This window comes from Pseudophryne corroboree, chromosome 5 (assembly GCF_028390025.1).
Source record: "Pseudophryne corroboree isolate aPseCor3 chromosome 5, aPseCor3.hap2, whole genome shotgun sequence".
In the NCBI taxonomy this organism is placed as follows: Eukaryota; Metazoa; Chordata; class Amphibia; order Anura; family Myobatrachidae; genus Pseudophryne; species Pseudophryne corroboree.
The window spans coordinates 589,459,663-589,487,215 of NC_086448.1; the positions used below are offsets into that span (position 1 = coordinate 589,459,663).

The 27,553-nt window shown below is 43.6% G+C and overlaps 1 protein-coding gene across 3 annotated transcripts in view; it reads left to right on the forward strand.

Annotated features, from left to right (window-relative positions):
• Positions 1-27,553, forward strand: part of RTTN (rotatin) — a 660,131-nt gene that overhangs the window by 336,640 nt on the left and 295,938 nt on the right. For all 3 annotated transcript variants that reach the window (XM_063923387.1, XM_063923386.1, XM_063923388.1), the window contains exons 27-28: positions 14,381-14,525; positions 25,996-26,150. In XM_063923387.1, the coding sequence (XP_063779457.1) occupies positions 14,381-14,525; positions 25,996-26,150 (300 nt within the window). The remainder of the gene's footprint in view (positions 1-14,380; positions 14,526-25,995; positions 26,151-27,553) is intronic.

The following is a 27,553-nucleotide window of genomic DNA, read 5'->3' on the forward strand; positions in this document are numbered from 1 at the left end:
GGGGACACTTGCCTGTCGTACTGTGTAAAATGGGGACACTTTTTCCTGGATATGAAATTTATGTTAGAAAAGGCAATTTTTCAGGTAAAAAAGTTCTGAAAGAGATATATATATATATAATATTTTTATTAATTTATTATTTTTATTTATTTATTGTAAAAGATTTTTTTTTTTTTTTTTTTGCGGGGGGGTGTCAAATGACTACCTTGCCCCGGGTGACAAAAATCCTAGTTTCGGCCCTGCCCTCTGTGCATCCCTCATATATAAGACGACGTCTTATGTTCGCAAAATAGTATCCCTGTTTGACAGGGTTACAGACCACGCTGCAGCAGCACTATCTGCAGGTCTCAGTCTAGTACCTGAGTGTGTAAATACAGACTTCAGGATAGCCTCCTGCTTTTTATCAGCAGGTACCTTCAAAGTGGCCGTATTCTAAGACGGCAGTGCCACCTTTTTTGACAAACGTGTGAGCGCCTTATCCACCCTAGGGGATATCTCCCAGCGTAACTTATCCTCTGGCGGGAAAAGGTACGCCATCAGTAACTTTTTAGAAATTACCAGTTTCTTATCGGGGGAACCCACGCTTTTTCACACTTCATTCACTCATTTGATGGGGGAACAAAACACTGCCTGCTTTTTCTCCCCAAACATAAAACCCTTTTTTAGTGGTACTTGGGTTAATGTCAGAAATGTGTAACACATTTTTTATTGCCGGGATCATGTAACGGATGTTCCTAGTGGATTGTGTATATGTCTCAACCTCGTCGACACTGGAGTCAGACTCCATGTCGACATCTTTGTCTGCCATCTGAGCCCCTGATGGCCTTTGAGACGCCTGGGCAGGCGCGGGCTGAGAAGCCGGCTGTCCCATAGCTGTTACGTCATCCAGCCTTTTATGTAAGGAGTTGACACTGTCGGTTAATACCTTCCACCTATCCATCCACTCTGGTGTCGGCCCACAGGGGGCGACATCCCATTTATCGGCATCTGCTCCGCCTCCACATAAGCCTCCTCATCAAACATGTCGACACAGCCGTACCGACACACCGCACACACACAGGGAATGCTCTGACTGAGGACAGGACCCCACACAGCCCTTTGGGGAGACAGAGAGAGAGTATGCCAGCACACACCAGAGCGCTATATAATGTAGGGATAAACACTATCACTGAGTGAATTTTCCCCAATAGCTGCTTGTATAAACAATATTGCGCCTAAATTTAGTGCCCCCCCTCTCTTTTTAACCCTTTGAGCTGAAAACTACAGGGGAGAGCCTGGGGAGCTGTCTTCCAGCTACACTGTGAAGAGAAAATGGTGCCAGTGTGCCGAGGGAGATAGCTCCGCCCCTTTTTCGCTGACTTTTCTCCCGCTTTTTTATGGATTCTGGCAGGGGTAATTATCACATATATAGCCTCTGGGGCTATATATTGTGATTATTTTGCCAGCCAAGGTGTTTTTATTACTGCTCAGGGCGCCCCCCCCCAGCGCCCTGCACCCTCAGTGACCGGAGTGTGAAGTGTGTATGAGGAGCAATGGCGCACAGCTGCAGTGCTGTGCGCTACCTTGGTGAAGACTGAAGTCTTCTGCCGCCGATTTTCCTGACCATCTTCATGCTTCTGGCTCTGTAAGGGGGGCGGCGGCGCGGCTCCGGGAACGAACACCAAGGACGGGTCCTGCGGTCGATCCCTCTGGAGCTAATGGTGTCCAGTAGCCTAAGAAGCCCAAGCTAGCTGCAAGCAGGTAGGTTCGCTTCTTCTCCCCTTAGTCCCTCGTTGCAGTGAGCCTGTTGCCAGCAGGTCTCACTGTAAAATAAAAAACCTAACATATACTTTCTTTCTAGGAGCTCAGGAGAGCCCCTAGTGTGCATCCAGCTCGGCCGGGCACATAAATCTAACTGAGGTCTGGAGGAGGGGCATAGAGGGAGGAGCCAGTGCACACCAGATTGTACCTAATCTTTCTTTTAGAGTGCCCAGTCTCCTGCGGAGCCCGTCTATTCCCCATGGTCCTTACGGAGTTCCCAGCATCCACTAGGACGTCAGAGAAATACTGAAATACTCTGCACCGATGACCTGTAATTCACTGTGCTGTAATGAATTGGATATCCTATCCTGTAACTCATATGGTGCAGTCTCATGGTAAAAGTTTTCTTTGACGCCGCACCCCACATAACCAAAACATTGACAGAGCGCACCTGAGTTGCACAGAAAAAATATGGGGTTTTGGCTACAGAATAGTTGCAATTCACATTGCACCGCACAACAGCGTCCATTATTCACATTACACCGCACAGCGGTATCATATTCACATAACACGCACATCATTGTCGCATTTCAGCGCACAGCAGCGTCCGTTATTCACATTACACCACCCAACAGTGTCCGTTATTCACATTACACTGCACATCGGTGTCACATTATTCACATTGCAGGGCACAGCGGTGTCACATTATTCACATTACAGCGCACAGCAGTGTCACATTATTCACATTACAGCGCACAGCAGTGTCACATTATTCACATTACAGCGCACAGCGGTGTCACATTCACATTACAGCGCACAGCGGTGTCACATTATTCACATTACAGCGCACAGCAGTGTCACATTATTCACATTACAGCGCACAGCGGTTTCCCATTATTCGCATTACAGCGCACAGCGGTGTCACAATATTCGCATTACAGCGCACATCGGTGTCACATTTTTCACGTTACAGCGTACAGTGGTATCACATTATTCGCATTACAGCGCACAGCGGTGTCACATTATTCACATTACAGCGCACAGCGGTGTCACGTTATTCACATTACAGAACATAGCGATGTCACATCATTCACATTACAGTGCACAGTGGTGTCACATTATTCAGATTGCAACGCATAGCAGCGTCCGTTATTCAAATAACATTGCCCAGCGGCATCCGTTACTCACATTACACCACCAAGCGGCATCCGTTACTCACATTACATCCCCCAGCAGCATCCGTTACTCATATTACACCGCCCAGCAGCATCCGTTACTCACATTACATCGCCCAGCAGCATCCGTTACTCATATTACACCGCCCAGCAGCATCTGTGACTCACATTACACCGCCCAGCAGCATCTGTTACTCACATTACAATGCTCAGTGACGTCTGTTACTCACATTACAGTGCACAGCGGCTTCACATTACAGCACACAGCAAAGTCACATTACAGCGCCAAGCAACATCCGTTACTCACATTACACAGCACAGCAGCATCCATTGTTTACATTACAGAGCTCAGTGGTGTCACATTATTCACATTACACCGCACAGCGGCTTCACATTACAGCACACAGTGACATCCTTTATTCACATTACGTCGCCTAGCGACATCTGTTACTCAAATTACACCGCCCAGTGGTGACCGTTACTGATATTATAACACACAACGGCATCATATTCACATTACACGCACATTAGTGTCACATTGCAGCGCACAGCAGTGTCCGTTATTCACATTACACTGCACAGTGGTGTCACATTATTCACATTTCAGCGCACAGCACTGTCACATTATTCACATTACAGCGCACAATGGTGTCACATTATTCACATTACAGCTCACAGCAGTGTCATATTATTCACATTACACCGATCAGCAGCATCCGATACTCATATTACATTGCCCATCGGCATCCGTTACTCATATTACACCGCCCAGTGATGACCGTTACTGACATTATAACGCACAGCGGCATCATATTCACATTACACACACATCGGTGTCACATTGCAGCGCACAGCAGCGTCCGTTGTTCACATTACACTGCACAGCAGTGTCACATTATTCACATTACACTGCACAGCAGTGTCACATTCACATTACAGCGCACAGCAGTGTCACAGTATTCACATTACAGCGCACAGCAGTGTCACATTATTCACATTACAGTGCACAGCAGTGTCACATTATTCGCATTACAGCGCACAGCGGTGTCATATTATTCGCATTACAGCGCACAGCGGTGCCACATTATTCACATTACAGGGCTCAGCGGTGTCTCATTATTCACATTACAGCGCACAGCGGTGTCACATTATTCACATTACAGCCCACAGCGGTGTCACATTCACATTACAGCGCACAGCAGTGCCACAATATTCACATTACAGCGCACAGCGGTGTCACATTATTCACATTAGAGCCCACAGCGGTGTCACATTATTCACATTACAGTGCACAGTGGTGTCACGTTATTCACATTACAGCGCACAGCGGTGTCACGTTATTCACATTGCTGAACATAGCGATGTCACATTATTCACATTACAGTGCACAGCGATGTCACATTATTCACATTACAGTGCACATTGGTGTCACATTATTCACATTGCAACGCATAACAGTGTCCGTTATTCAAATAGCACTGCCCAGCAGCATCAGATACTCACATTGCACTGCCCAGCAGCATCTGTTACTCACATTACACCACCTAGCAGCATCTGTTACTCACATTACAATGCCCTGTGACGTCTGTTACTCACATTACAGTGCACAGCGGCTTCATATTACAGCACACAGCGAAGTCACATTACAGCGCCAAGCAACATCCGTTACTCACATTACACCGCACAGCGGCATCCGTTGTTTACATTACAGAGTACAGTGGTGTCACGTTATTCACATTACACCGCACAGCGGCTTCACATTACAGCACATAGTGGCATCCTTTATTCACATTATGTTGCCCAGCGACATCCGTTACTCATATTACACCGCCCAGTGGTGACCGTTACTGATATTATAATGCACAGCGGCATCATATTCACATTACACGCACATCGGTGTCACATTGCAGCGCACAGCAGCCTCCGTTATTCACATTACACCACCCCGCAGTGTCCGTTATTCACATTACACTGCACAGCAGTGTCACATTATTCACATTACAGCGCACAGCAGTGTCACATTATTCACATTGCAGCGCACAGCAGTGTCACAATATTCACATTACAGCGCACGGCAGTGTCACATTATTCACATTACAATGCATAGCAGCATCCGTTACTCATATTACGTTGCCCAGTGGCATCTGTTACACATATTACACCGCCCAGTGATGACCGTTACTGACGTTATGACGCACAGCGGCATCATATTCACATTATACACACATCGGTGTCACATTGCAGCGCACAGCAGCGTCTGTTGTTCACATTACACTGCACATCAGTGTCACATTATTCACATTACAGCGCACAGAAGTGTCACATTATTCACATTACATTGCACAGCGGTGTCACATTATTCACATTACAGCGCACAGTGGTGTCACATTATTCACATTACAGTGCACTCTGGTGTCACGTTATTCACATTACAGAACATAGCGATGTCACATTATTCACATTACAGCGCACAGTGGCATCCTTTATTCACATTACAGCGCACAGTGACATCCTTTATTCACATTACAGCGCCCAGCGACATCCGTTACTCATATTACACCGCCCAGTGGTGTCCGTTACTGATATTATAACGCACAGCGGCATCATATTCACATTACACGCACATCGGTTTCACATTGTAGCGCACAGCAGCGTCCGTTATTCATATTACACCACCCAGCAGCGTCCGTTATTCACATTACACTGCACAGCGGTGTCACATTATTCACATTACAGCGCACAGCAGTGTCACATTATTCACATTACAGCGCACAACGGTGTCACATTATTCACATTACAGCGCACGGTGGTGTCACATTATTCACATTACAGCACACAGTGGTGTCATATTATTCACATTACATCGATCAGCAGCATCCGTTACTCATATTACGTTGCCCCGCGGCATCCGTTACTCATATTACACCGCCCAGTGATGACCGTTACTGACGTTATGACGCACAGCGGCATCATATTCACATTATACACACACCGGTGTCCCATTGCAGCGCCCGTTGTTCACATTACACTGCACAGCAGTGTCACATTCTTCACATTACAGCGCACAGCGGTTTCCCATGATTCGCATTACAGCGCACAGTGGTGTCACATTGTTCACATTACACCGCACATCAGCATCCGTTACTCACATTACGTCTCCCAGCGGCATCCGTTACTCACATTATAACGCACAGCGGCATCTGTTATTTACATTACAGTGCACAGTGGCATCACATTATTCTCTTTATAGCGCCCAGTGACATCCGTTACTCATATTACACCCCACACAGAGGGTCGATTGTGGGACAGTTTAAGCTACAGTAGTATTTATGTGCAGCATAATGAGGGAATGGAGAGAATGAAAATGTGATAATAAATGGGTTGGACTTGCAGAACTTACAGTATTATATCAGTGCACCATAACAGACAGAAGACAAGTAATAAATTTGCATGCAGCGGTCAGAGAGAGTAGAGAAGACTCATAGATGCACAGTGACGTCATCATCGATGACGTAAACGGATGATGTCCGACAGCCGGATGGGGTGGGAACGGGACCTGTTCTCCTGTTAGTGGCCAGCAGCGCACAAGGCGCTTTTCATTGAGTTGACGACACGCGGGTGGGGGGGCGGGGCCACAGATGACAGGCGGCCCGCACATTAACACACCCCCCCCCCCCCCCGGGATTTTTCCCGGTGGAACTAATGGCCAGTCCGGCCCTGTTTGCGGCCCAACATCAAGGGACCCCATCTACCGCAAGTCCTATTCTATCGCCTAGACCAGCGGTGGCCAACCACGGCTCATTCATCCGCCGCATGCGGCTCGGTCAGCTCCTGGCCACCGCTGCGCCCAGCCCGAGATACACGCATGCCTCTCCGGCGGCCGTGTCTCTCTCCATTCGGCGCCGGCCTGTGAGCCAATCAGGGCTCGCGGACCGGCAGCTAAGGCTCCTGATTGGCTGCCGGACCGCAAGCTTTGATTGGCTCATGGACCAGCGCCTAATTCAAGAGAGACACCACCGCCGGAGAGTGAGCAGCAGCAGCGCGGTGAGCAGAGAGAGGGAGGAGACGGGAGCACTGTGGGGGGACACATCTGCACTGGGGGCATAGCAGGCACTGTGGGGACATGTGTATCTGCACTGGGGGTATAGCTGGCACTGGGGGCATAGCTGGCACTGTGGGGACATGTGTATCTGCACTGGGGGCATAGCTGGCATTGTGGGGACATATGTATCTGCACTGTGGTGACATGTCTTTCTGGCACTGGCGGCATAGCTGGCACTGTGGGGACATGTGTATCTGCAGTGAAAATAATTTCTAACAATAACTCTGTGCGCAATGTACTGGTGCTGGCTTACATATGCTCTTACGAGGTTTCCTTCACCCCTCACCCAAGTGACACAATAAAAAAATAATTAGAGAATATGACTAATGCTGCATTCAGATCGCAAATGCCGGATCCTACCCGGTAAGAGAAACGTGTCCTTACCGGGTGGGATCCGGCATTTGCGCTCCTCTGCTGGCTTTCCGACCCGGCAATATACTGTGTCAGTTGCCATAGCAGCGGGGGGCGCAGCAGCAGGGGCGGGGGTGGAGGCGGCGCTGGGAGATGAGCTCATCTCCTGCGCCGCCTCTCCCTATGCTGTGAATGGGAGCCGTGTCGCATCGGAACGGCTCCCATTCACACTGCACCTGACCCGGTATTCAACCCGGTAATAACCCTTCTTTTTTACCGGGTTGAATTACCGGGTCAGGCGACCCGCTAATTCTGCAAAAGACCTTTCACATCGCACACTGACCCGTTTCGACACGGCAATATGTCGTGTCGATACCGGGTTTTTAGTGCGATGTGAAAGGGGTATTAGCCGGTGCTGTCAGAATGCAGCTCTTATCGTGACAATTCCTCAAACTTCCATTTTCATGACACTCGGTTTCACCATAGGGAAATGAAACAAAGGTAACAGTAGTGAAGTTTGTTTAATACATAAAAGTGAATAAAAAGTTAACACAAAACAGGTCAATTATTCCATCAAACTGCTCCTGGTAACAAGTAAACGCAGGGTAATTACCAGAAAACAATGGAACCGTGGCCAAACAGTTCCAAACAGTGCATGAATAAATGATGATAAATGACTTCCCTTCACATATTGGCTGTATCCATAAAAAAAATAAAACTATGGAGATTTATTTTTGTTTATGGATACAGCCAATAGGGAGGCGCGTAGGAAGGGACCATGGGACATATAGGAAATGTATAGGGTCCACCTGTGCTCCTTGGCTTATGATTGGACAGCATGTATTTAAATATTCATATGTGATGGGAAGTCATTTATTCACCAGGATACCTTGAGAAAGACCCCAGATAGGGGTGGAAACACGTTGGGAGCGTCCAGGCTAACGGGGAACGCAGAGTTTGTTGCCGGTAACCGGTGTGGATTGTGATTGACCATCATTTATTCATGCGCTGTTTGGAGTTGTTTGGCCACAGTTCCATTGTTTTCTGGTGATTACCCTGCGTTTACTTGTTACCAGGAGCAGTTTGGTGGAATAATTGACCTGTTTTGTGTTAACTTTTTATTCACTTTTATGTATTAAACAAACTTCACTATTGTTACCTTTGTTTCATTTCCCTATGGTGAAACTGAGTGTCATGAAAATGGAAGTTTGAGGAATTGTCACGATAAGAGCTGCATTCTGACAGCGCCGGCTAAGTCATATTCTCTAATTCTTTTTTTTTTTTTAATTGTGTCACATGTGTATCTGCACTGGGGCGTATCTGGCACTGGGGACATAGCAGGCACTGTGGGGACATGTGTATCTGCACTGGGGGCATAGCTGGCATTGTGGGGACATATGTATCTGCACTGGAGTCTTATCTGGCACTGTGGGGACATGTGTATCTGGCACTGGGGGCATAGCTGGCACTGTGGGGACATATGCATCTGCACTGGGGGCATATCTGGCACTGTGGGGACATATGTATCTGCACTGGGGGCATATCTGGCACTGTGGCATAGCTGGCACTGTGAAGACGTGTATCTGGCACTGGGGGCATAGCTGGCACTGTGGGGACATGTGCATCTGCACTGGGGGCATATCTGGCACTGTGGGGACATATGTATCTGCACTGGGGGCATATCTGGCACTGTGGCATAGCTGGCACTGTGGGGACGTGTATCTGGCACTGGAGGCATAGCTGCCACTGTGGGGACATATGTATCTGCACTGGGGGCATATCTGGCACTGGGGGCATGGCTGGCACTTTGGGGACATGTGTATCTGCACTGGGGGCATATCTGGCACTGGGGGCATAGCAGGCACTGTGGGGACATATGTATCTGCACTGGGGGCATATCTGGCACTACTGCGCGCACATGATAGTGGCTCTTGCTCTTGACTTCAGATCTTTTCTGGCTCTTTGCTTCTGTCTGTTTGGCCACCCCTGGCCTAGACTTTTGAAAACCTGGCCAATGCTATTACATCAGAGTCAAATTAAAAATATGCTTCCAGGTTTAATTTTGACTCTGATTTAAATGTAACGTTTAATGTATAATTATTTTACTATTTGGAGACATTGATTTTTTTTTTTTCTTCCTGTAACTAATGAAATCATTCTATGAGACCATATCAATGAGAAATGTGGATTGTATTCCTGCAATTAATTGATCTCTCCACATAAAGGGAAAAAACATATTTTAGTAAACTATAGTTTACCTTGCATTCTGTTTAAGTGCCGCTGCCTGCCTGCAGCCTGTGCTTTTTTTCTCTTGTCACCTAGCTGTGCTGGAGCATGCAGAGCATGGTGCAGGGTGAGCTACGGTTGGTCGCTCTCCCTCTCTCTATACATGGTTTACTGAATAGTCAGGACAATGATTTGTAGTTCACGCTGCATCTCACTGCACCTTGCTTCTCTGCAGTAAGTTTCAGGGACAACACAGGCACTGGGCATGTAAATGGATGATGAAAATGACCAGGAGGGAATGCTGTCTATTATCAGAAGGAAATACTCTCTATTATTAATATTATTATTACTGTGGGAAGCACATAATTAATGTAAACACTTAAATTACATGGTTTACAGATTCCACTTTATTACTTTATTATATTTCAAGGTTACAGTGACATGTAATAATATTTTCAACCTTCCTCTGTATAATAAAGTATATATTATGTAGCTTTTTGTGAACATGTAACAAACACAGAAAAAGGTTTGACCAGTGCTTGTAAAAGTTTCACAGAGGCCACCTCTATCCTCCATTACTAACTCATTAAATACTGTACATGTTTGTTTGACTATATTTATTTACTATTGCAGAAAAAAAAAAAGTATTTGTTGATTTCCTCCCTATCACCATGTAGCAGCAATGTGGGGTTACATGTCAGGATATGAGTTTGGTACTTCAGGTATATCGGTTTCTGGGTTTACAACCTGATTGGACACAGTTGTGGCTCCTGCATAAACAAAAGGGAGAAAGAAGAAGGCTCTTGTGTGGGCGCACTCATTAATGGTAGTTAAATAACTAGAATGAATAACACTAGGTTGATTAGTCAGCAGATAAAACAAAATTTATTTGGAAATATTAAGAATATAATTGCCCCTGGTTGAGGAGATGTGAATGATCCCAGATAAAAATGTTCTGGTCCTGCCTCAGGAAATGAGATGGAGAGGGGTAGAGACACTGCAAGTCATAAACCCTTTCTCACCCGGCCAGTACAGATGATCTGTGTTAATGAGATCAATTAAGTCAATTGATTTTAGATTCTGTCATAATCCTAATGAAGGAATAACAGCTATTATGGCAATGAGTAATAATAGAAACAAATCAAAGGATATACCAGGGTAAAGAAAGAAAAGGATAGGAACAAATGGTGATGCTGCTGTTGGAGTCACATACCACACATCATATGCAATGATTGATGTTCTACAACACTGAGTATTCCCTGTGAGTCTCCACCTCAGGTACTAACTCAGCCCACACTGTTTCGCTTCCAAGATCGGACGAGATCGGGCATTAGCAGTGTGGTTTGATAGTAGAAGGATTTGGTCAGACGTCCAATGAGAGTGCACCTATATAGGGGGGGATAATTAGCTGGGTCTTATAGATACAGTGTGGATCTGCTTTTTGTGTTAGGCAGGAGACATCAAGTCCCACACCGGTGGTATTGTGTCCCTGGATCACAAATGAGAGTCCACGAAAAAGGAAGATATATAGATTTATGAAAAAAACGAAGATATATAGATTTATGAAAAAAACCCTAAAAAGGAAAATGGAGATCAATTAGGCTGTAGTTATTAGGAACGGGTGATAAAAATTACCCGTCCGTATAGATACAAATGGATAAGGAAACACGGATCAAGAAATTTTTTTATATATATGTGTACATTGGTACTGGTGTAAGGAACAGAAAATGTCAAAGATAATTGTAGATACAAATAAATAGTACTGGTATAAGCAATGAAATAATCACTAGTGACATGGGTGTCATTAGAAACACTTTGTGTGAATTGGAGCTGTTATAATCATTAGGATATAGGGAAATAGACATGAAATTCTCATATAACCCATGCAGCAATGTGACAACAGGATCTGCAGGAGGAAAGTCAAAGAAGAATGCAGTATTTCTTTCCTATAAAATGCAGTTTTTAATCCTGATGCAATAAACTAAGATGCATAAGCCTGGAAAAAGGCATAAATGAAGCCACACAAAAAGCAGATAAATAATACTGGTATATGCAATGAAATAATCACTAGTGACATGGGTGTCATTAGAAACACTTTGTGTGAATTGGAGCTGTTATAATCATTAGGATATAGGGAAATAGACATGAAATTCTCATATAACCCATGCAGCAATATGACAACAGGATCTGCAGGAGGAAAGTCAAAGAAGAATGCAGTATTTCTTTCCTATAAAATGCAGTTTTTAATCCTGATGCAATAAACTAAGATGCATAAGCCTGGAAAAAGGCATAAATGAAGCTGCACGGATATAGATACAATTTCTATGACAGCTGGGCAAAAATTAGCCCAAAATGGCAGGATGGAATGATCTGACCTGAGGCTAGGAGTGAATCACTTGCAGTTGGACAAAACAGGACCCATTGGAATGGAAAACATGTTTCACCCCTGTGGGGCTTGCTCACTTCCTGGGTCTGTGTGTGAAAAGCTAGGAGATTTATGCCTCCTGATTAGGACTGTATCCAATGAAAAACGAGGCTGGGTAATTGGTGTGAGTGGATGCTGTGAACAGCTGATATCTGCAGCCAGGGGAAGTGCTGGGACGGAAAGGAAACACTGAGGTCCGCGGCGCCATTTTGGAAGAGGGCAGTTAGCCCTTAGTTGTATGGCCATGGTTCTATAATAATGAAAATATAAATAAAATAAAAATAAAAGAAAGAAGAACAGACCTGGTGTGCAGTGTGCGATAGGTCTGCGACTGGACTGTATATGAAAATGGACCTGAAAAAAGGAGTCCATTGCTTGCGGCCACGCGATCGCAGCAGTCTGCAGTGACTGACATGGCCTGACCCTCTGCCCTGTCAGCATTCACCGGGCAGCGTACATATAGGCAATTAGTGCGCCTTCAGATATAATAGCTGTCAGCTGTGTTTTTAGGTCCAAAAGGACGGAACAAAAACCGCCATTTTGGAATGGGGCAGATATGCCTTCGCCGAGCGACCAATGGGATACCGTTAGTGGGCTGGTTCAATGCGACCGCCGGGCAAAGTGTATAAGTGATTAGTGCACCTGCTGAGATGATAGCTGTAGGCGGACTAGGGGGGAAAAAACATTATCGAACATTTTAGAGTGGGGCAATTATGCCCTTGTATGCTATTAGGATATTATTGATAAGCAGATTGGATATGGCATAAGATGTGGTATATAGGATGTGAAGGGATGTGACTATGGAAGTGGATGGACGGTTGTGATTGGCGATGGTAGTGACATGGGATTGTTTAGGCTGCAATTTGGGACGTGAAGTAGAGGAACGGATAGACTGGTGATGTGTGCCATGGTGTGTGCATGATTTGGTTGGGGCAAGTGAGTTGACGGGTGGGATGGGCTGTGGAGCGAAGGAAAAAAGGATAGGTATATGGGGAGGGAAAGGGGGGGGGGAAAAAAAAAAAAAAAGGAAAGGGGGGGGGGATATGGGTGGGGGAGTGAAAGTGGGAGGGAGGCGCTGGGTATTAATGGTGGGCTGGGTGGGTGGGTTGGAGTGTGGGGGAAAGGGGAATTAATTAGGGGGGATTTTAGGGTGTTAGAGGGGGGGAAAAAGGAGGAGAGGGAAGTGAGGTTAGGGGAATAGTGCGGGGGGCTAGTGGGATGAGGTGGTTAGAAATTATGACAAATGAACATAAAAACGGGTTAAAAATATTAAAATACCAAATTGTGGTAGCTGATTAGTAGATGTGTTGATGGGGTGTAGGTTTTACAAGAAAGCCCCATAATTGATATTCTCATTGAGTCCCAATGGTTTTAGGCTGCCCAGACGGAAAATCCATTCGCTTTCTCTTTTTAATAGTTCTTGAGTAATATCACCTCCACGGATGCCCAACTTAATAAGATCAAGACAAAAAACTTTCAGATCCTTGGTTGATCCTTTATGAGTGGAGTAGAAGTGGCGCCCCCTTTGTGTAACAGTTGTGGCTCCGTCAGTCTATCTGTGTTAAGAGGGGTACACATGGAGCCAAATCTAGTCAAGTCGCTCACTTCATCGCTGTGCGCAGTGAGCTGCCATCCTGTCACCCTCCCCGCTCAGCACACATCGCAGGGGGGGGGGGGGGGATGTGTGCTGAGCGGTCTGTGCTAGAGCGCTCAGCACACATCTCATACATATGAACAGCCCTTTATATAAACCATCACTGCAAGCTTTGCACCTGGCTTTTTTACCATTTCTGGTAAGGAGGATCTTCGCAGTGGGTTTTCCTAAAATCCATTGTTTCCTGGCACAGGGCTTCCACAGTTTAATAGGAATTATCACTAGCCTAACATACTAGCCTACATGCTTGAGGTTCTGCTTTGGGTACATACACTATATTTACAGATTGAGGACCTTGGTTAGCAGAGTGTTGTGAAATAATGCAGGATCAATGAGTTTCTTTTCTGTCTCAGTTGTTATGCCCATGCAGACCACGGCTACATATGTGTCTTTCACAGGAAAATTAGAAAATGATGCAACCATAAAGTTCTTGCATTTCTTTCCATAATGTAGATTTAATTGATGATGATCAAATTATAGCTAGTAAGCACTATGTTTGCACTATAAGAATGTGTGTGTATAACTATCTATCTATTTATCTATCTAGCTATCTGTGACTTTTTATATTTTATTTGTGTTTTTAAGTTTCAAGAGTAGTTTTGCTGAAAGCTTTAAATTTAGCTACTATAGAAATTGCTGTACTGCTGCTGAAGCCTCCATTGCCCCAAGCACAAGAAAAGTTAATGTTTGTTCTTTCCCCTCTGTAGGTTTTTGCTGGTTCAACCAGCATGTACTGAAGATGAAAAGCTACTGGCAGATGTGATAAGTTTCCTAAACAAGATCCTGAGAGAACAGAGTAGAAGCTCAGATACGCAGGATCTCCAATGGATACTAGATATGCTATTTAAACAAGTAAGAACAGTACCTTAGAGTGTTGCAATTGCCACTTCTGACAGATGATGCAGCATTAACATCCATGGCCAATAAAGATAATTTAGCTGTAAAGAGTATACATTTATTTTGTTCACCTGCCAATGCAATTCTGGTGGGAGCACTGAATCTGTCTATGCAATGCTCCAGGCCTCAATAAAAAAAGCAAACACTGCAGCAAGAGTGACATTGTATGATAATCAGAAAACATTATTATTTGGTTGCTAGCACACAGAACCATTCATCCTGAGTATTTTTAGTCATCTTATTCTGCCTTGCATTTATGTGCTAGTGCAGTACTGGGAAAGTGTGACTTCAATATTCTTTTTATTCTTCTATATGAAAACTATAAGACACACTGTGCTGTCTATTTTATAAATGTTAAAGGTAGTCCATCAACACATTATCTGATCATTTAAATGTGCAGGGGAAATATATTCCCTGTGTACAGCGACTTTTCCTGAAGGCTTAATTGGATACTGAATTCACATACATAGCAGACTTTGCAGAAAATGATTATTCTGAATTTTCTAGATAAATGACAGAATACCAAATTTTATGGTCACTGTTCCCTAACAGTGATGTGCCAGTTACATGTGTGCCCTTTGGAAGAGCCCCGGTTCTCTAGGGGCATTGTCATTACACCTCATTTACTGCAAGGCAGAACACAGTTCCCTGCATAGAGTACTTTGGTTCTGGAAAAAGGGTATATAAATGCACTATCAGGTTGGATGATTGTCATGCCATGAATTGCTGATTTCATTTCCACATTCATAGACTAATGTAAAACCTTAGGGTAGCAATTCAGTCATCTCCAATGTGCGGACAATTACTGTATGAGATAGTAACATAGTCAGTTTTCTTGTGCCCTGCTATGCGGATGCGATTTAAAATGTGCAATGTTGTTGTTATAATACGCCGCCATTACTGGAATTCCTACAGCGTATTACGGGTAATTGAATTGCTCTCTTGTATTGCTCTCCTAGAATGATTGCAGTACTCTAGTGTCTTTTTCTCAGCTTTACAAACAATCCCTTTGAATAGTAGCTAAAGTTTTATGTGTTTTATTTACAAATTGTGCCAATGTTTTTTTTTTTTCTTTTTTTAGTATAATTATGCCCTAAACTACTAGATTTATCTATAAAATCATTCCCACTCATAATGTGCCTCCTTTTTTATGACCACATAGGCATCACCAACAAATTCAAAGATTTTGTTTAAGCTTTCCAACCTCCCTGAACCTTTTCTTCCCTGTACATCTGATGCTGCAGACTCAAACCTGATTCCAGACCTCTTCCCAACTGTATCCTACCCACACCTCTTTAAATGCTGAATTTAGATTAGATGAAACTCTAGCTGCTGCTAAGGGTTTCAAATCCGCCTCAGTCTCAAGTTCCTCAAAATTATAAAACTTTTTCAGCATTGCATGCCCCATACCTGACTTCTCTTTTTAATACATTTCTTGGAGGGACCATTTTTTGATAGTGCTACTACATTTGCCAACATTGTTGTAATCCCCAAACCACACTGGAGCACAGACCACAGTGCAAATGAGATGTAGTTGGAATCCGGTGCTCTAGATGCCAGCGGTCAAAATCCTGGCGCCGTAATCCAGACAGTCATCATCCCGAATGTAAGTATGCCAGGGAGCGTTAGGGTTAGACTGTGTGGGGTGGAGTTTGAGTTAGTTGCTAGGGGAGGGTTAGGCTGTGGGAAGAGAGGGTTAGGGTAAGGGTTAGCATACTTACCTAAATGTGTCGGAATTCTTAGGATCAGGATGCTGCTGTCTGTATTCTGACTGTCGGAATCCCGTACCCAACCCATGCTAATTGCAGACCTATATCCCCATTAAACAGGGGCATCCAAATTTATGCTAAGCTCTTGCAAACAGGCTTTGCCTATTCCTTTTCTCTTGAATTCACCCCACTAAAGTCTGTTTTATTCTAGGTTGAAAGGCCTTTTACAACCCTAGTCGCACCATTAATTAGCGTTAATTGCTGTGCACCCCCAAAAAAAAGTCCTGCCCTGATCGCATCTCTTATTTTGAGTTGTTTATGCTTTTGGCTTCAAAAGTAAGTTGTTATTTTTGTTTTTTTGCTGTTTTTTTTTTTTTTGGGGGGGGTGGGTGGGGATCAAAGCATTATATTGTAATCCTTAAACAACCGTGTTGGCCAGTGGAGTGTGATCATCCTCATTTCCAAAAGCACTCATCTCTGTTTTTACCCTTTTAATTGAACCTTTGTACGCAACCACCTTGAACATTCTTGGGGTCTCTGTCAGTGTTCATGACCACAAGATAGCCCTCTACACAGACAACATTCTACTGACCATTACAGGTCCAGGCACTTGTCTCCCCACTCTTCTTAAAACTTAATTACAGTCTGCAGTCTGAAACAGAGGTCCTAGATTTTTATTTTTCTGAGGCATCAAACCAAGATGAAATATTTGGATTTTCATATCAACCAAAAATTCAATCTACTCTTATCATCCTCACCTTTTATAACAATTTTTTTTCTCCGGCAGGGTCCACAGTTTATCCACAGGATAACAATGGGATATGATGGAGAGACAGCGGATTTGCACCAGTCAGTCAAAGCTTTCCAGCCTCCCAGCATGCAACAGGCCTGTCCATATATCCCCACCCCCTGGCTCAGGCAAATCAGTTTTTTTGTTTGGTGCGGCAGGAGCCGGACCATGGTCAGAGGGCTGCTGTTTCTTTAGCAGCCCCAAGCTTTCTTATTTTATTTTTATAGTCTTACTATTTTTTGAGTGATCTTTCTAAACAGCGTCTTATACGCATATTGGAAAGATTCACTCCAACAACTCTCCGCCGGGTCGCGACAACGCTTACCCACGAGTACAGTGCTGTTTCAGCGGGTGTCTGTGTCGGATATACTAGCAGGTCCATTTGACGTTACCAGGCTGTGGCCAGAGCACGGAGAGAAGGTAAGGCATCGGTTCCGCGTAGCATGATGGAATACGGACACAGCCGCACTGTTTTGGGACGAGACTACCAAACAGTAGCTGATGCACCACCACCACAGATGCTGCAGCGCTAGGCCTTAGGGATCTTAGGCACCAGGAATAGCATGAGGCCACGATCCCTTGGGTTGATGTCAGCAGTGGGGAGTCAGACGCTCTCCTGGTCGCCCCTCCCCGCAGTTCACGACCAGTTTCCTCCGAGTCTCCCGCCATGAACGGTTTCCTCGCCTCCGTCACAGACGCTACTAGCTACACTAGGAGACAAGGGGACCCGGTCGCAGCATAAGCGGCTGTGTGACCAGGACGTCTGTGTTCACTGATTGCTACCACGAGGGGACCCGGTCACAGCATAGGCGGCTGTGTGCCGGGTGCGTCTGTGTTCACTGAGTGCTACCTCGAGGAGACCCAGTCGCAGCATAGGCAGCTGTGTGACCGGTGCGTCTGTGTTCGCTGAGCACTACCACGAGGGGACCCGGTCGCAGCATAGGAGGCTGTGTGACCGGTGCGTCGGTGTTCACTGAGCGCTACCCCGAGGAGACCCGGTCGCCGCATAGGCAGCTGTGTGACCAGAGCTTCTGTATGCACTAAGCGCTATCATGAGGGGATCCGGTCGCAGCATAGTCGGCTGTGTAACCAGAGCGTCTGTGATCACTGGGTCAGGAAGCGGCAGTGTACACTACTAGCGTCTGGATCCACTCAGCATTTGTTTATGTATGATCAATCTTGGAAGCGGGCTGAGTCTCTCTGTATCCCGTTCTACTGAGTACGGGTAATACAGCACTAAGTCTCTATGTACCTTCTGAGTACGAATAGTTAAAGTGTCCATTGCATATGAGTCTGTACCATTACTGTTGTTTCTTTCGCATGCGTCTGAATACATCAGATCTGTTTTAACATGGTTCAGTAAATGTGTGCTCCTACATAAATAATATGTTATTTGTAGTTGATAATATACTCATATTGCTTATTATACTAATGTGACTGTCTGCTAGTATTTAGGCTGACTTTACTATATGTCTGTTTAGTCTGTCTTGCAGATCCTCAGTGCTGATGCATGGAGGGTCGGATGAATATCATTTAACAGTCACAAAAGTGTGTAGTATACTGTGGAAGTGCTGATTATTTATAATGTATAAGAGCGGCAAAGGTGAGGACACTCATATTATGTTTGTTTTACAAAAGCTGTATTGTCCTCTCATGATCTGGTTCAGGATGGTTTATGTGCATAGTGTTTAGCTTCAGCAGAAATACAACGCAGATTCAGTTACAAATGTTTCCTCCTTGGGCTATCTTTGCACACATTCTATCCAATAAGCTGAATGGATAATCTCTTCTGAATCCTGTACCAGGTAGAGCCTTTACATGCAGATCCACCTATGGCGCATCACTCCCAGCAGCAGCTTCTCAGAGCAATGGTAAGTAAAATCTTCACATTCACAGGCTACGCTACACATTGTTGAATCATCGGAAGATGAAATTCCAATTTATTCTACTTCATTATACAGAAGAGGTAGGTCTCAGCTGGAATATAGCTGAGCTAAATAAAGCATTGAGGGAGCCTGGTTAAAAACCTAGGCACCTGTATTTGAACATCCTAAAAACCTGAGTTTCCTGAGTCAGATCAGCTGATATAAATCAGGGAAGAGGTTGGGGCTATGCCCAAATAAAAGTTAAAATCCTAAGAAATTGAATTCTAATTACCTTCTTCCAGTTGGGGATGTTTAAAAAGAGGTGGCTCCTAAAGTATTTATGCAAGTGACCTACTTTATCTTTGCTTTCCCTGTCTAGGGCAGTCATAGGGCCAAGCTTTGGTTTTGGCTTAAATGGCAAAGACAGTAGTTGCCTGGGCTAATGCAATTGAAGGATAATCTTTTTAATAATGGCAAAGTTCTCATATAATGCAATTATCCTGGAGAAGCGCCAATAGATTTGGGCATTGTTTCCTCCAGGGCATTAGCCCCAATCATGTCTGCACGCAGATCAGTTTTGGCTGGAAGGTGGAAGCCGATTTAGAATTTAGGAAAGGTTCGGAATCATTGTCCTTTCTGGAAAGTTTTCTTTGGTAAAGAATTAACAGATATCAGGAGCAGACTCCAAAAAGGTCAACTTTCTTCCACATACAGTTTTAAAATTAAAGTTCTGCTTTTCGGCCGCTGGGTTTGATTCCTAGGAGGACTAATAAGACATGGGGCTGCCAAAAGTCCGGTTGGATCTACAGCTACACCACACTGGATAGGCCCAATCTCATCTGAGTTTGGAAGATAAGCAGTATTGAGCCTGGTTGATACTCGGATGCGAGACCATCTGAACAGTTGCTGTAGAAAGATAAGCCATCAGTAGCATGGTATGGGCCTCTGCCTGGGAACCCCAGGCTGGGGGGGTGATTTCTTCAGGCATACGGTTCTGACACATTACTAGGTATGTTTTCGCCTTCACAGCCATCTCAGGTAGAGAGGCCTGCAAGAAGCAGTTCAGAAATTGCTTCAGCAGGAATAGTCATTCCAATTCCTCTTGCAAAGCGAGGACAACATTTTTACCCTAACCTGGTAATTTCAGAAGCCAAACGGGTCATTTTGGCCTATGCTCAATCTAAAAAGGCTGAACAAATACATTTGAAACCTCAAAAAAAAGTGTATAAACAGCGCTACCAGATGCTAATATTCATAAAAATATATACATTTTAATAAAAAATATTCAATACCATGAACACATGTAATAAATCAGAAGAATAAATCAATTGAATAAAACAAGCCTCATATGCCAGTAATATGACCAATCAAACTTCCATGGACTCTTAAAAAAGGCCAGCGGTAATAGAGAATGTTCCAATGTTTAATATATCATATCCTGCATGGATGACCGGATGATAGTTACCAGATCCCAAGTGGAAGAAGGCAGGGTATTCCACCTAGCGCAGTGATGATGATTCTGTCCTGCGCAAATGTGAGTGGTGGTTCTCCCTTTTTGTTAAACGTCCACATATAAGGATTCCAGGATCGGTCTCCGGATTGATGAATATTAGATGGGCCACAGCTTTAAAGACCACTGTAGGTCATCCCAACACATCTGTATCCAAATTTAGGACAAGCAATGGATGATCAATTCCATGAACTCACTGGCCTTAACGATGTCCTGGTCATAGGTTGGCAACCTCATTTGAAACCTCGGTTGCACCTGCAATTGTTATGTTCCTTATGCTTGGTATAGAGCCAGGGGATTAAGGCTACCCCTGGACCTACAGGATGCTTAGCTTCAGGTGCTATATCACTGTCCATCAGTGTTATTTAAGGGTTTGCTATCTTCCAACAGCATTTTTTAGTTATAGGACTTACCTTTTCGGTTAGCCTGACTATTTAACAAACATATGATGGTGAGCACATCTTATCTCCGCTAGCAGCGGTGAAGAATTTTCTCAGACCTAGACAATCTTTAATCCTGGCATGCAAGGATTACCCTTACGTCCTCTGCAACAGACAATAACCTGCATGCAGAGGCACAAGTGAATCAATAATGAACCATTAAGTGTCTCCAGTTCCGTCACATAGGATGATTCACTTGGGGGCTGTACTGGATCAGGTCTGCAAGAAGTAATTTTTACCTTGCAACAAAATATCCAGGGTGTAGTCTAGGATTCAAGTTTTTGTTACACAGTCAAACAGATCCATTCATGCAACAATGCTGGTGATGGGTTTGATGGTATCTTCATCAACAGAGTGAAGTATGCACAATTCCACTTGACGTCTCTGCAGAGTCTGAATTTTACCAAATAGAATCTATAGTCACACCACACTAAATGTGTCCAATCTCATTGGATCGTGGAAGATGGGCAGTGTTGTCCGGGTTGGTACTTGAAGGAACCACCTGGGAATACAAGGTGCTGTAGGTAATTATGGAAGGCTTCACATAATGAAAATGGAATGGTACTTACTATAAAAGTAAGAAGGTCGTCAGCCTGGTGGAAACAGGCATCCCAGCTGGACAAAGAGAAATCCTTTTGGATATCAGATTGGAAAAATTCTGACACTGAGGAACAGTGTCGGGAAGGTTGTGTTCCCAAAGAAGTAGGTTGTATGCCAATTAAAGGTAGAACCTTGGGCCACATATAGGACACCGATGTAGGCACAGGAGAGTCTTCAAGGAAAACCAGTCCAGTGCCGTGCGGACTATGAGCATACCTCAACATCAGGAAGGAACTCGCAGCCGAAAAGCGATAAAAAAGTTAAAGCACATACTAAGTTGTGCAGAACTTCATCGTTCAACTGGGTCCGCTATTTTCATTCTGGGAATCCTAAATGTGGAAGCAGACTTTCTCAAGTTGACACACCATTCAGGAAAATGAATGGGCTTTACACCTGGAGAGTTTTGGATTTCGGTGAACTAGAGGTGTTTGCCAGAGAGATATCTCATGGAGTTTTTGTCGGAACAACAAAGTGCTCACATAGGGGTCAAAAACAATGGATCCCAGAGTGATCTTTGTGGATGTCTTATCGGTGAGATGAGACTTTCATCTGGTTTTTAGGTTTCTCCAATCACCCTATTACCAGGGTGGTGAGAAAGCTAAACAGGAAAACCAGCAGAGAATGGCAATGAATACTCCATTTCTGCTCTCCCAAGGTCCAGAACTACTGACGCAGGGTCCTGGTTATCACAGACATCTGGATCTATGGTCCTTGATTGCATGGCCTTGATTCTGAAGGTAACAGGATATTTGCAGCAGGTGATTTAAACAAGAGGTCAGAACAAGGAACTCTTCCTTAGCTCGCCTTTGTCACCAAATATGGCAAGCCTATGTTCCATTCTTGCAGGTTGGATCTTAGATCTTTCAGCGTTCTGGGGTCTTAGCATACTTTCGGGCATGAATGGATAAAGCTTTGAAGATGGCTCCCTTGGAAAAGCAAGGGTCGGCATTGACTGTAGGGTTCCAAAACTAAATAACCAACTTACAGGATGTGCATACTTTTTTCCAGGTTATGCGGCGCATTCAGCCTCTGGTTGTTCCTCCTACAGTGCCGTGGGACTGATGTTAGTTCTTAAAGCCCTTCAAGTTGCCCAATTTGAACCATTGGTTAAAATGGACCATAAATGTGTTTTCTACTGACTAAGTTGTCAGCTAGAGGAATATCAAACTTAGGGGCATGGTCATGTTGTTCCCCATTTCTGATCTATTATACACATAAACCAGTTCTCAGAACTAGATTTGGGTATATTTCCAAGGTGATGACTAAGTTCCACCTTAACAAGGAAAATGTTGTCCCGGTTTTTCAGGTTCCGGGCCTCGCTGTGGGAAATGCATCACTAGACGTGATCCGTGCATAAGGGAACTACATGTAATATACCAGTGCCATCATGAAAGAGAATCCCTCTTCATTCGCTATGGATTTCACAAGAAGAGGATGGCAGGCTGGCAAGATAGCTTCTGAGGACGATTTCAGAAGCATATTCTCTAAGCTGATCTCCCTATTCTGGCTAATGTCTCTGTTCATTCTACCTGTGAAGTAGGTACTTTTTGGGCAGCACAATGTGATGCCTAAACAGAACAGGGTTGTAAGACAGCCATATGGTCTGCCATTTTACACATTCAATAGACATTATGCCTTGGATACCTTTGCCTCTCACAATGCTGAACTCGGGCGAAGGATTCTCCTATGTATCAGGAGCGTCCCCACCACTAAACTGCTTTGGGAAATCCCATTGTTATCCTGTGGATAACATGTGGATCCTGTCTTAGAAATATACGTTATGGTAAGAACTTACCGTTGATAACGGTATTTCTCTTAAGTCCACAGGTTCCACAGGGATCCCACCCTGACGCACTTGATTTGAGGATCCTTTTTACTCATTAACCTCTTCCTTCTTGTATGGAAGGGTGTGCATGTGGGTTCTTCTCGCCTTATTAGGGTTCTACATGAAGCTCCTGCCTTCTGCTTTGGAATACAACTGATTTGCCTGAGCCAGGGGGCAGGGATATATGGATGGGCCCGTTGCATGCTGGGAGGCCGGAAAGCTTTTACTGATTGGTGTAAATCCGCCTTCGCTCCATCATATCCCATTGTTATCATGTGGAACTTAGGAGAAATACCATTATCAACGGTAAGTTCTTACCATAACATATATAATACTAGACGGAGGTAAAGAACCAGCCAATCAGCTACTAACTGCCATGTTACAGGCTGTGTTTGAAAAATGACAGAGCTTGTTGGCTGGTACTTTATCTCTGTCTACTTGATCTCCATTCGAGTCTTAGTAAATAGATCCCTAAATCTGGTCTCCCCTCCTGCAGCCTAACGTTAACACACATGTCAACATTCTGTAGGTGTCTACATGTTTAGTGTCAACATTTCAATAAGTAAAATCTTAACTGTCAACATTATGACTACATTTATTGCTCTATAAGCCTTGTTGACCATGTATTTGTGGTGAGTAGTAACTTGATGTTGGATAACATCTTGAAATGTTATCTTTTAACCTCACTTTGTGCTTAGCTGCTGTACCCAATTGTAGTGTATGATTGTAAGAGGAAATTTTGATCACTATGGGGGTGATTCAGACCTGATCGCTGCTGTGCGCTTTCATACAGCAGGCGATCAGCGATAGACTGCGCATGCGTAAGCACCACAATGCACACGTGTGTCGGCAAACAACAACAGGCATCATCGCACAGCTATTTGCAAGTTGATTGACAGGAAGAGGCCATTTGCGGGTGGTAACTGACCGTTTTTTGGGCGTGTCGGAAAATGCAGGTGTTCCCAAGTGTTTTCAGGGAGCGTATGTGACGTCAGCTCTGGACCCGATCAGCCTGTTCTCATCGCACTGTAGGAATAAGTCCTGGGCTGCGCACAGACTGCACTCAGTGTAAAAAACATTCGATGGTGAGTGAGGTGTGAACGGATTTGCAGCTGTCTGCTGACTGAGGGATTTTTTGCAGCTCGGCGTACACATGCGATCACACACTTGCATGGCAAATATACACTCCCCTTGGCGGCGACTATCTGACCGTAGCACAACAAAGTTAGGAGCCCAGCGATCAGGTCTGAATCTCCCCCCATGCTTTTACAAAATAACGTTAATGATGCATCAAGACTTTCCTGTCCTCCACATTGCCCATTGATAAATTGTCTAGCTGTACTTTAGAAAAGGATCACTAGACGTAAATATGGCTCATCTGAAAATCAGCAATTACACTCTTTACAAAAAAAAATATATTTTTTTTCCCCCCACTTTCTGGTTTTCATAATTTTGTCAATAATGGCTTTCCATATAATAGATACCATTCCTATATGTCGACCTTATTATTGTGAAACAAAGAACATTGGTGTCTGGTGTACTGGCTATAAATGATCGCAGGAGCTGGCTGTCATTACTAGTCCTGTGTGTAGAACTACACATAAGTAAAGGAGCCTTGCTGAGAGAAGCAAATAATAGCATAACAGCAACCCACGAAGTACCAGTGTTAATAAATAGTAGTGGGGTTAATAAGAAAACTAATATAACGTTAAAAAACACTTTTAACTGTAGCCACATTTTTTTTCAGCACTAATAGAGAGCTGCAATTTAAAAATATAAATATGAAGAATTGTTGTAGCTGACGACGGTCAGGTTGGCATAGTGAATAGCAAATGTTATGGATAGTTTGTAGTAAATAGAGAAGGTTATGCTGCAATAAATAGGGATGGCTGTGTGAGTGCTTAGAGTAGACTATTAGGGCGGGATTCAATTCTTTTCACCCCTTTCCACACTCGTTCTGTTTCTGCCCTCAGGGACGTTGTATCATTATTTCAGCTTGCTACCCCCGAAAGTAGCGATGCACCCAACCCTTTACACAGATAAACCTGATCACTATGGGCGTGATATATCATTTGAATCTCACCCTTAGATTTTGAAATTCCCAACTACAAATTCGTCAGCATGGAAATTTCTTTATTTTCCACTGTGTTTTGGAAACATCATCAGGTGATATGATGAAAAAATATTAGATTTCCTTTGTGCGTTACTTTTTACACTGGTTCTTTTCTAAAAGAGAAACTATTGGGTTTTTTTGGAGGATTTTGGAACTTTAACCTGACAGTAGATGTAATTAATGATGAATTGTTACTTTATAAATGCAATTATAACTGTGCAGCTGCAAACGTTTTACTGTTTCTGGCTGCAGAGCTGACATTGTGTTCTGTACAGTGAAATGCCTTTACCAATAATTATGTTGTGAGATACACTATTATTTCCGTTACTACATACATGGGAAAAACAATATAAATGTATGTCTCTTTACTTTTATATTGTGGTTTTCTTTATTTATGACAACTGAATTGAGCACAGAGAGATAACTGCATTGTTCCATTCCATTAATTTAATGTGCTAGGTATGAGCAGTACTAATATCAGTCCCAGATTTTCACCACTAACATCATAATGTAATACCTTTTAGCGAGAGGATCGCCAAGACACACAATTCTAATTTACATATTCCTTTTTAGAGTCCAAGTCCACTACTAGATCTAATCGTCCAGAAAGAGCAAACCGCCAAGAAGGACTTGGATGATACACAAGCAGCTGTGAGGCAGCATCTGCAGAAAGAGCTGATGGTGTTTTTTAACACGCTAATGCTCTGTTTAGCTTCAGTTACTGATCGGTAAGTGCCAACTTGCATTTTAAATCCAGATTTTGAGTATGCTGGATTAGTCACATAGGGCTTTAAGGACATTTGACGTTACTGTTGATTTATGAACCATTATGATTGGAACATTTCTTTGCTTACTTGTTTGTTTTTCGCCAAGCAGTAAATTAGATGCTGCTTTTTAGTGAACCGTGTATCTCTTTTTTTTTTAAATGTTTATGTTTGAATTATGAAGCTTGAAAGTATAATGATGATCATTAGTTCAAGTAGACAGCTAAAAGTTTACCTTTACAGGCCAGTGTGATATAGCCTTACACTTAGAGTACATGCCCACTGCTGTTGACTTTAGTTCTTACTATAAAATTCCCCACTTCTCTTCTGTTCAATTAACTTAAGCCACCTGGGGCACCTAAACTTTATTTGTAAGACATAGAGGAAATTTGTGACCTTATAAAACACAAGGATGTAGACTGAACGCTTTTATACCGATAGCAAAAATCCAAGGTGACCTCCAATCTATATAATATTTACTATAGAAATGTGCAGTGTTCCATAATACACACGTTTTCCTAATAACCAGTACAGTAATGTTGTATTTATACTTTTAATAGCATTTAATATTTTTTTTAAATGCAAAACACAGCACTTTTTAATAAAATTGGAGTTTTTAAAGCAACTATAAAAAAATTGCACAAAATCTGCGATTTTTGAAAATCATTATTTGATAAATCCCTAGAATTCATTGTTTATTCAGATATTATTTTCATTGGTTTATTCATACTGTATGCTAACATCACGTCTGTATTTTTCACTTTTGATTTCATACATATGTGTCCACTTACTTCCTGCCTCCCTGAACGTTAAACAGCTCTTTGGTGTGACTCGGTAGAGCTGATCATATTTATGTGCGACTTTGTCCACTAAAATGCATCTTATTCGCTATGCGAATAGGACACACAAGCAGCTGTTGGCAATGATATGCGGCATACCTATATTCTGTGTGCAACCATGACTATATCTGCTTACAGAATAGTATGTTAGTGTTTTCCTGCCGCATATCATTTTAATCAGCATAAGCTACTTGTGTGTCCTATTCGTATAGCGAATAAGATGATATGCGGCATGACTATATTCTCTGTGTGTCTGCTGCTGTAACTGCATATGTAACGGTACGTTGCAGTTTTCTAGGAAACACTGCAACGTACCATTTCATATGCAGTTACAGCCGCAGACGCACACAGAATATAGGAATGCTGCATATCATTTTATTCGGCATAAGCTGCTTGTGCGTCCTACACATCTGTAACTTTAATGAGACAATTAACTTGCACAACTTATAGTTATTTCTTTGAATGTCTTCATCGGATCCCTTTATGTAGGCTGACCATATTATCCCTTTAACCTGGGACACTCATGAA